Consider the following 11,339-nt stretch of genomic DNA (forward strand, 5'->3'; position numbering starts at 1 on the left):
CATCAAAATGTAGCAAGGGTGTAGGTTAATCAGGTGTAATTGGGCTGCCTGGGCTTGAAGGCCAGAAGGGCCTGTAACTGTGCTGCATGTCTAAATTTGTTATTTTTTAAATTTAAAAAATTTATAAAAGCACTGACCAAGCACTAAAGGTGGTGATGCAGGGGGAAAGTATGTTCTCAGTGCCTTGAAATCATTGTTGGGTGACCTGGGCCTGAAACATCGATCATTCTTTCTCTCCCACTGATGCTGCTTGGACCCACTGAGTTCCTCTGCAGATTGATTTTTTTTTTGCTCCAAGTTCTAGCGTCCGCAGTCGCTCCAATGTCGTCATGGGGCACTTTCTCCTGCACAGTCTTGATCTTTCACCATCCATCATTTTTTTTTACCCCAAATCAAGTGAGACTTGATGTCTGTAGTAAAACACTAATGTCTGTAGACACCGTGACTGAAATAAAACACTGTTTGACCTACTGGAGAAACTAGTAGATCAAACAGTGAACTTTATAGAGCAAAGATAGAGATACAGTACCAACGTTTCAGGCTTGAGCCCTTCATCAGGGTGTGAACAAAACGTAGGCAGGCGCCCGAACAAAATGGTGGGGGTAAGGAGCAGGTGGAGGAGCACAGTCCCACAGGCAGGAGGTAATAGGCAGAGAAGGGAGGGATGGCACAACAGCAAACGGGGAGGGGAATGGTTCTGTGAATGGAGAGGGAAGAGGGTGGAGAGCTGGAGGAAAGGAGACAGAGGGATGAGGGAGGGAGAAGTAGGAGTGGGTTAGCAGAAACCAGAGCAGTTGACATTAATGCCATCTGGTTGGAGAGGGCCCAGACGGAAAATCAAGTGTTGCTCCTTCAATTTGTGGGTGACCTTGGTTTGGCCGTGACTCCTTGGGGTTTGTTTGGTGACATTTGACTGCATCTTCCTGCCCACAAGCAGATAGTGATTTTGTACAGGAAACACTCATGACTTGCTGCCACAACCATCCTGACCAAGTTGCTGCAGTACACTTCACGGACCTCAGTTGCAGTATCCTGGTGCTTGGGGAGTGACTGTAGAGCACTAGATCTGTAGATCTAGCTGTAGATCAATGGTGCTGATCAAACAAGATACAGAATCCATCCAGGTGCCATCCAGTGCCAATATGGTCTTTGGATTGCGGCCTCTGGTTGGAGAAAGCAATGACTGGGTACGTCAGACACAGAATTCAAGGGGGGGAGGTGGAGGGTTCTCAGTTGAGGGAGAGGATTGCTGGTAGACATTCTTCTCCACCAAAATAACAGTGGATAAAAGCTGGATAGACTATCCATCTCTCTCCATGGATACTGCCTGAGAACTTCCACCTTCTCAATGCTTGCTCAAGATTCCAGCATCGGCAGTTTTTTTTATGTTTCAATACCTGAAACGATGGATTCAAAATAATGTTCTCTTTTCCTACTTTTATTAATTTTTTCCCTCTTATTGAGCTAGCTTGCATCTTTCCTTCAATCTCCATCTGGAAAGCTGGAAAAACAACCTAAGCATAGAGTCTTGAGAGTGGACCCCGCACCAGGTATCTCCCCATTGGCACAGAATCAAATGTGAGCGGAATATTTCATTGCATTTCAGGCCATTGAAATCACTTGCAAATCCCAGGAGATTAGTTTGCTGTCATGGCAAATTTATCCAGGTTCATTGCTCACCATTGAGCAAGAATTTAATGAATGTTGAACAGCCAGAGAAATAAAACCCCTTCCTTCTATGTCATGAAGAGTTCATGCCAAAGCTGTGAAATTAATGCTAAATTGTTTGTATTTGAATGGATTTGTTTTTTGGTTTGGCCCCTCAGAGAGTGGGAACACATCGTTGGAACACTGTGTGCCCGATGTTGGGAAAAGCACCATGGCTGAGTCAGATTATCTAGATGACGAGGAATGTGCTGAACTCATCAAACCCAGGAAGCTGATCAACCCCGTGAAGTCGTCGAAGAATCATCAGGAACTTCACAGGGAGCTGATCATCAACCAGAAAAGGTGCGTAGGCATTCGTGCCTTCCCCTTTACTGCACTCACGTTAACGATCTCTCACAGAGGCCACCCGGGAGAGCAGGAAAACTCCACATAGACAGCAGCAGAAGGTCAGGATTGAACCTGGGCTACTGAAGCTCGGAGGCAGCAGCAAGGCCAGCTGTGCCACAGTGCTGGCCCAGAAAGGATTCCACATAATGCATCATCCCACCGACTTATGGGGATTCCCTAGCCAAAGGCTTAAACAGGAGAAGGGCATGTTCTGGATGACACACAGACCTCCCCTTTGCTTGGAGCAAGCCCCCACTCTGGGCTGGCCACCCAATAACCCCCAACCCCCGATGACCTGAGGCCCTTGCCACATTCGGCAAGCCCTGATGACCTCCTTGTCAGCCAATAGAACCAGTTAATGTTTCAGCTCCTGGACCTTCTTTAGTTTTCATTTCTTGGATTGAATATTTTTTTAAAACCATTATTCTCAGAAGGCATCCCAATGTGCATTTTGGTTGGAGAGTTCTGCATTCTGATTTTTGCCACAACAGTCTGTTTCTGGTTCAAATGGAGATGCGACCTTCATACTTCTGAAGACCAAGCCAAGGGAGAGGGTGTGCGAGAATGAATGCATTTCTGAGTGTTCACATTTTTACCAGCATGTTGCTCTTTCCAGAGGATGAAACCACTCTGTTGCATTCAGAGGTAGGTTCGACCACAGAATGGGCTGGTTTATTTGCCTCAGTCTGTTTTCCTGTTTGCTGTAGTTAGTGCTATGCGAGTGGGCAAGATGCAGGTCTAATTATAGCAGATTAGTTCAGGATTTGATCACCCTTGATCATTGTGTGGGAGAACTTTTCACTTCTGTCGTCTCGGCGCATTCCATATGTCGGTGGATGTTTGTGTGACGATGGTGCCATGGTCCAAGTGTGGTGCCTGTTAAAGTCAGCATAGTTGATGATTGGAGGGCTCACCATTGGCTGGAGGGATCCAGGGGAATTCTGTTGCTCCTTGGTTGCAGCTGTGGGAATCCTTTATGTCTCCCTGAGCAACCAGGCAGGGAATTGAGTGAATACCTCGTCCAAAAGTGCAGCAACCCTTGATAGATGGCCTTGGACCTTTTTGTACTGGGACGCCCTGCCGGTTAAATCGTTGGCACAGATGTCGGATGGGGTGGCCCAGACTTGCACCTCGTGCTGACCTGTGGTCAGTTCCCTCTAACCAGCGTTGATCATCTTTTTCCCTTGGCTCTATCTGAGAGGGTGACCTCCAAAATCACAAACCAAGAACAGGCCAGCACAGTCCTTCTAGTCTGTGCCGTACTATTTTTCCACCTCGTCCCACTGACTTGCGCCCAATCCTTAGCCCTCCATACCCTTCCCATCCATATACCTGTCCAAATTCTTCTTCAATGTTCAAATTGAGCCCACATTCACCACCTCAGCTGATAGCTCGTTCCACACTCCCACCACTCTCTGTGTGTAAAGAAGCTTCCCTGTGGCCTCTGGAATTGCAGTGGAGATGATAAAATAACCACACAAGGCATTTTTTAGAGTGAATGAAGTGGATTTACTCATCATAACCTGCGCAACCTTTTAAAAGCCAGAATCATATGCTCGACACAAGCTGACGTCATCATACACTGATGTCACATAGCTGGTTCGATGCTACACCCTTCATTTTCCCCGTTTGTCTAACCACTCTCCATAGCTCGCACCCTCTCATCCAGGCAGCATCCTGGTAAACCTCTTCTGTACCCTTTCCCAAGCCTTCTCACCCTGTGATGGGGTGGCGAAAATCGCATGCAGTACTCCCAGGCAACCTAACCACAGTATGTGACATATACCTCCTTAACCCTCTGTCTGCTTGTGTGGCCACTTTCACTGACCTATGATCCTGGACCCCCCCCCCCAGATCCCTCTGCACATCAGTGCATTCAAGAGCCCTGCCATTTACTGTATACTTTCCTCTTGTATTTGACTTCCAAAATATATCCATATCTATAACAGATCTATTATCCCATTGTATTCTTTTATAATACTCTTCACTGTCCACAACTCCACCCAATCTTGATCTCATCTGTAAACTTACTAACCCACCCACCTACCTTTTCATCCACGTTTATACATCTCTATCTATATATAATCTAAAAATGAGCATGTACAGTACATATCTCACAAACCTCTCCAATCCCCGTGGAACACCGCTCACCTCCAGCTGGAAGACCAACCTTCCTTTTACGGGCCGGCTACTTCAGAATCCAACTCATGAAGTCACTGTGTACAGTTTTGGGCACCTTTTTGAGAAAGGAGCTGCCGATACCAGGAATGAAAGGGTTAGCTGATGTGGAATGATTGTCAGCTCTTGGACTGAACTCGTTGGAGTACAGAAGGATGGAGGGGACCTCATAGAGGCATCTTGAATTCCGAAAGACCTGGGCAGAGTAGATATGGCAAGGATGTTTCCCAGGGTAACAGAGCCTAGGGCACAAGGGCACAACTTCAAGATAAAAGGGCATCGATTGAAATCGGAAATGTGGAAAAATCTCTTCAGCCCGAGTGTTGTGTGTTTTCAGGGGCATCACACCTCACAAGCCAGAGCTTCAGCGCGTGATGGAGCAAAGGAAGAGGGACCAAGTGGTGAAGCAGAGGAAGGAAGCAGAAGCGCTGAAGAAATCCGACTTGGAGCAGGAGTTAATGAAGAGGCAGCAGAGACTGGAGCAGGTGGGCAACACCAGGGGCCTCGGCACTCAAGATGGTCCCCCCCCTCCCCGCCCGGTTACACTGTCCTGCGTCAGTGCCTTGGGATGAGTCGGGGTGAGATGACCCCCACCCCATCCCATTTCTGTGCACAGGGCAAAGCCAACCTTGGGTCTCGGAAATCATTGCTGCCACACTTGACCAAGAGCAGGAGGAGGCCTTCAGATCTGCTCTGTCTGTCGATGATCAGGGCTAATCTATACCTCCTGCACTAACTCCGTCACTTCCTCTAGATACAAGGAAAAATTAGTGTAAATATGGAATCGATTTTTAAAAGTTGATTTACAGCTAATTAAAAGCCAATTCCCGCCGTTTGAACCCATGACGTCCAATTAACCTGCGATGAAGAGCGTACAAACTCCTCACATTGCTGGACGCGGATCCCGATTGCTGGAGCGGTAAGAGTGTTGCACTGATCAAAATCAGCCAGTGGACAGTTCATCAGAGAAAAACAGGCCCTGCTCCATCTCCTCCTCAACCATTCCCATCTGTGTACCTGTCTAAATGTCTTTTGAATATTAGAGTTGACCCAGCCTCTACCACTTCGTCTGACAGCTCGTCCCACTCACCCACCACCCCGTGAGAAGAAGGTTCCCCTCGGTCCCTTTTAAATCTTCCCCCTCACCTTGTAACCATGTCCTCTAGTATAACTGGATGGCACTAACATCAACTTCTCTGGTTTCCTTTAAACCCCCACTCCCTTCTTCCTCTTCCCCCCCCCTCATTTCTGTTTGTTTTTACTTTAATCACAGAGCCTGCAGACTTTCGTGTTTTGCCCTACCATTGGACTCCCCTAACCTGAGAAAAAGACCATGATTTTACCCTATCAATGCCCCTCAGAATTATGTAAATCTCTAAGATCAGCACCTGCCTATCCTTGTAACTCAAACCTGCCAATCCCATTAACTTTCTCGTAAACCTTTTCTTCCACCTTTCCAGCATAATGACACTCTTCCCCTAATTTGTCAGCTAAAACTCTGCACAAGTGTGGTCTCACCAATGACTGTTCAGCTGTTCTGTGACATTCCAGCTCCTGCACTCAATGCCCTGACCAAGCTTCACCCAGCATGGAAATGGCCCCTTCGACCCAACCTGCCTGTGCTGATGCAACTTCCCACCTGCCTCCTTTTGGCCCATATCTCTCCAAACCTCTCCTATCCATGTATCTGTCCAAATGTTTCTTAAACATTGCCACAGTTCCTGCCTCAACCAGGCATCTCAGTGGATTTGAACAGCAGGGCCTCTCCACTTGATTTCCCAGCATGTTGCCGGGATTGGAAAATGTGTCTTGTGAGTCAAGGTTTAGCAGAACTAGGGCTTTTCTCTTTGGAGCGTAGAAGGATGAGAGGTGACTTAAATGAGGTCTACAAGATTATGAGAGACACAGATAGGGGAAACAGCCAGTACTTTTTTTCCCAGGGCGGGAGTAGCAAACACCAGAGGACATTTGTACAAAGTGAAGGGAGGAAATTTAGGGGAGACATCTGGGGTAAGTTTTATTTTTTACACAGAGAGTTGTGGGTGCCTGGAATTCCTTGCCAGGGGTGGTGGTGGTGGAGGCTGGAATATTAGGGGCTTTTAAGAAACTCTTAGACAGGCCCATGGATGGAAGGAAAAGAGAGGGTTATGGGGTAGGGAGGGTTTAGGTTTTTTGGGTAGGTTGACACCACATTGAGGGCCAAAGGGCCTGTACTGTGCTGTAATGTCTTACATTCTGCCTGGTTTCAGATTGAGCAGGAAAAGCTCGACGCTGAGGAGAGATGGGAGAACACGCCGGAGTTTGTAAAGATGAAAGGGAATCTGCGAAGAACTCGGCAGGAGGAGGGAGCCGATGTTCAGGTGTCCTAGAGAAAGGCAGGGCCATGGGATTGTGCAGAGTGGCCCCGACGAGTCCACTCCATGGCTTCACGACGAACTCCAGCAGCTCAGCTTCCCAGCACATGCCTCCCTCATCTGACTGCCCGCTCTCCCTGCGTGCCTCCGGGCTGAGACTGAACGCACTCGAGTGAGTGGGGGGCAAGAGAGACAGGCAGCACCCACAGACTTCATCTCCAGAAACATCAGCCAGCAACGAAGCAGTGATCAGGGACTGAGACGCTCTGCCTGGACGCTGTCTCGGCTGGACGGGTGGAAATTCGACTTTGCCCATGATGGTCCAGAACCAAATGCTGGTGTGTTCATGTCCGACCGCTGGCTCATGGTGGAGGGCTCAGGTGGTTTGGAAATGTGCTGCCAATAATCTCCGCAGCCAAAGTCGAATTTCATCGCTCGTCAGACCGCTATTTACTCTGGGGTGTTACAGTGGGGTCTGCCTTGGGAAACAAGCTTAGAAATCACCATCCGCACCAGCAGGAGATGGCTCACTCCATTTCTTTGGCTGCCAAATTCCTGCTGTTGACATTGTACTTCATCCACATCCGCTGAAGTCCGTATTCCAAACACTCAGCTGGGAGCCTCGGGAGCTGCACCACTGCCCAGCAAAGCAGCACCTTCCCTGTGTCTACGTGGTGAAGTTGACCAGATCACCCTATCACAGGAGCTGCACGAATCCCTTGCCCAGTGCGATCGTCATTTCTAAGTTTCATTTGCAGGAACGAAAAGAACAAACTGATGGAGGAACTCGGCAGGTCAGGCAGCCTCTGCGGGGAATTGGGTTGGGGGATGCGGGGGCACTGTTGACATTTGAGGGTGAGATCCAACATCAGGAGGGGGTGGGGGGGGGTTGGCCAGTGAGGAGGAGGGGGACTGAGACGGAGGCCAAAGTGCGGTTGCCCAGATTCTAGCGTCTCCAGGATCTGCCCCAACTCTGAGCTACCCTCATTGTTCCCGTGAGCCTGTGCATCCAGGAGAAAGGACCCAAGTCGATGTTACTGTTGCCAATCATGAATCAATAATATGAAAAATAAGGACTCTTCCTTCTTCACTGAATATCCTTCTGGATTTGGATGTCTGGAACGATGATTGTGCATTCTTAATTTTGATAAGTATTTCAATTTTTTTTATATATATATTGTTTGAGATGTGACTCAACAAATTCTATAAAATCTGTGCTGATTTAATACTGGTTTATATTTTGTCTGTTGACGTGTAGGAATTGCTTAGTATTTTGTAAGACTGATTTCAAGTTGTTTATTCAGATATTTGCATCATGACCCTGCACTAATACAATGCAAAGCATTTGTTGCCCTAACTGTGACAATTAAAAGGTGGATGTGCCATTTCGTGGAAACTTTTCCGCATGATTTAGTGGGTGTTTTGTTTCGAGGCAAAATGAGTGATTATAAGTCGAGGAAGGGAGTTTCACAAACAGCAAATATAATTGCCTTCCAAATGAAGTTGGTATACATCGCATTTTTCAATGGGATGATTAGTGCTTGTAATCCGAATGTGGAAAGTCAGTGTGTTAGTCAGTGTTCCGTGATCATCCATTGGTATTCTCCGAATTTGTTGGCGTATTATCGTCTTGCATAAAGATTCGAATTGCACCTTAAAATGGTCAATAGGTGTGGATGTGGTGAATTCCTGACCTTGTATCTGGTCTCTGCCGTCACTTCCAAACCAGATTATCTATGCTGTTGGTGAACATTGCTGTAAAAGCCGAGGCATCCAGTGTCGAACCAAACTGAGAGACCATCAGCCCAGCTGTCCTCCCTCGGGTTAAGGGTGACTTTTCTTCCTCTTGGTGGAGAGGGACCCTCTCACTGTGACCAGTCTGACTGTAAATGTGAGGCTTACATTAAACTAAACAATGCTGGGGATACTCAGCCCAGAGTAACTGCAGTTCGACCAGTGTGGGAAGAGAAAAAGAGGCAGATGAGCTTTCATCAGAACTGCAAGGATAAGGACTCGGCAGAAATCTCAGTGTATCCACTTGGAGAGGGGGCTCCTTAATTCCATGATTTAAGGCATGCACTGTATCTTCAAGGTGCTTGGTGATTGGCTGGTTCCATCGGCTGTTGGACCACTCCTGCACAAGGCAAACTGTACTTCTCCCTCCAGAGATGCTGCCTGGTCCGCTGAGTATTCCCAGCAGTTTTTTTTGCCCCCCCCCCCCCCCCCCCAGATTCGCAGCATCTGCAGTATTTTGCTTTTGTCAGTTGAAATTAAAGTATTAAAGTTGGTTACTGTATAAAACCTCATGACGAGCTCTCTTATTGATCAAAGTGCTTTGGAACTTCTAAGTGGCAGCATGGTTAGCTCAATGCCTCTACAGTGCCAAAGATCGGGACCAGGTTTCAAATCCTGCGCTGTCTGTAAGGAGGTCATACGTTCTCCCTGTGTCAGTGTGGATTTTCCCCTAGAGCTCTAGTTTCCTCCCACCCTTCGAAACATAACAGGGTTGGAGGTCAATTGGGTGTAATTGGCATGGGCTTGTGGGCTGGAAGGGCCAGTTATCGTGCTGTAGGTCTAAATTTAAATTTTTAAAATTTAAATTTAAATATGAATAATTCACAAAACCAGCATTGTTTGAAATGCAATCGAGTTTTTAATTTTGGTTAGCGACTCTTGAAGTTATAGAGGCCCGTCTTGAATTGACAAATGATTTTAAAAAATTCTGAAGTATTGTTGACAACTACAAATTGGTGTTTGTTTTGTTTACCTAAAAAGGTTGGTTGCCTTTCTCTCAGCTGAGTGAGGGCACAGCTTTAAAATTAACAAAGTTTTAAAAAATTTGGCCTGCCAGGGTAGCAGGCACGATTGCAATGTTTAAGGCAGTGGTTCTCCACCTATCTCTAAGGCCCACCTGCTTCCGGTCTAACATGCTGTGGCCTACTCGTGGCAACGACTGGGCAATATTTTCAAATCATAGGCACCTCTGTAAGAAACACATCTTTATCTAGTAGCTGGGGTCTAGATTTGCAAACAAGGAGGGAGTGGAGGGATACGGACCAGGTGTGCTTAGTTTTAAATTGATATTGTGGTCAGAACAGCCACTGTGGGCCAAAGGGCCTGCTTCTGCGCTGTTCTAAGTAACTCCGTGAGTTTAACAGGTAGTTTACACTCGACAACATCCAATTTCACCAAGTATTTTAAGATGCAGGATTTTGGGAATGCTGAGGGGCAGTGGATGTGTTACCTGCCTGAGGTGAGAGGACACTTACCAACTCTGTGAGCCTTAATCTCAATTTTATTCTCCTTTGGAAAGAACGTACTGTCGCAGACCGGAGTGATACAGCCAAGTTAATTTGGGCGCCTCTACACGTTGAAGAAATTTGGGATGCCTCGTTCTAAACCCGAGTGTCTTTGATCTTTGGAGTGACTCATTTACTCGGCTTCACTGTAGCTGCCAGTGACCCAGTGACTGTGACACAGACAGCAGATCCACACTGGCAACTGTGATTCTCCCTCCATCCCTGCTCTCTGATTGTTTTCTGGAAACTGTTATACCAGTGCTGGAAATGTACAGATCCACTTGTTGAAAGCGTTAAGCTGATTTTAACATCACCCACACGGTTGTCTTTCAAACGTGCAATAAAAAATAAACAAACTTCCATTTCACAAGAGTTTATGACTTTTGCACAGAGCATGTGGTGTGTGGGTTCAAGTTCATTGTCAAGTGGGTCAGAAAATGCGGTGATAAGAGTTTGATTTGCAACCAGCTCAGCTGGACCTTATCGTACAGACGGAGAACAAAGTTACAGAGAGATCCGATGGTATGGAGTAAAGGCAAGATAACTTTAATATCTTTGGATCACTCAGAAGTCAGATGCCAAGAATCTGGTGGTGGTGCGTGAACTCACACTCATGAATCTTCCTGGTGGGAGGGGGTGAAGAGTGTGGCTGGGGTGGGGGGAAATTCTTTTGATGCCTGGACAACCTTAACTTTGCCAAGGTGGTAGGAAGTGTCAACATAGTTGATGGAGGGAAGGGGTTGTGTTTGTGTGTGTGTTCTGCACCTACCCAAACTCAGCCCATCATCCTTCCTTGGACCACAAGTTCAGATGTCCCAACATCTCAGCGGATGAAGTGGCCCCATATCTACGTGCAACTAGACCTGGGCCCGGACTGGGAGGTATTCCCAGGCAATGGGGAATTCCACCAAGAGGACTAAACCTGGTCATTCAGTAGCAGTTCCATTACCAGGTCACCAAGCAAGAGAGCCTGGGATCCCCAGTGTCCAGAGGTTCAGCCACGTCCAAACCATGGTACGGACGCAGATTGGAGTGGCAAAGTGCAGCAGGAAACTCGCTTCCTTAAACCCCAGCCCCTTCCACCATGGACAAGGCTCATCATGAATGTGTTGGGACACTCTCCCCTAACCTGTGCAGTCCCAACAGCACCATAAAGCTCAACTGTCCCAGCCACATTTAGCGCCCCATCTACCCCACCCCCCCAAACTCGCCATTCCTCCACCACTGGCGCCCAGTGCCACTGTGTGTACTGTCTACAAAAGGCAATGCATTCACTCACCCTGTCTCCCACAGCCCCTCCCCAACTTGTCACCTCTCCCACCAGGAAGGGCAGGGTGCAGGAACACCACCTCCTGCATGGCTCACTTAACTCTGATATGGGAACATATCGTTGATCATCGCTGTGTCTCAGTACTGGAACCTCGTCCTCAGCCAGGGTAGGGAAGCACCTTCT

The 11,339-nt window shown here is 47.5% G+C and overlaps 1 protein-coding gene across 2 annotated transcripts in view; it reads left to right on the forward strand.

Annotated features, from left to right (window-relative positions):
* LOC138748941 (protein FAM107B-like) overlaps positions 1-10,243 on the forward strand; it is a 50,247-nt gene extending 40,004 nt beyond the window's left edge. For both annotated transcript variants that reach the window (XM_069909889.1, XM_069909888.1), the window contains 3 exons: positions 1,827-2,010; positions 4,571-4,718; positions 6,483-10,243. In XM_069909889.1, coding sequence (XP_069765990.1) covers positions 1,880-2,010; positions 4,571-4,718; positions 6,483-6,602 — 399 coding nt within the window. In that variant the 5' untranslated portion in view covers positions 1,827-1,879 and the 3' untranslated portion in view covers positions 6,603-10,243. The remainder of the gene's footprint in view (positions 1-1,826; positions 2,011-4,570; positions 4,719-6,482) is intronic.
* The last annotated feature ends 1,096 nt before the right edge of the window (positions 10,244-11,339 follow it).

The sequence above is a fragment of the Narcine bancroftii genome, chromosome 13 (assembly GCF_036971445.1).
Source record: "Narcine bancroftii isolate sNarBan1 chromosome 13, sNarBan1.hap1, whole genome shotgun sequence".
Classification (NCBI taxonomy): domain Eukaryota; kingdom Metazoa; phylum Chordata; class Chondrichthyes; order Torpediniformes; family Narcinidae; genus Narcine; species Narcine bancroftii.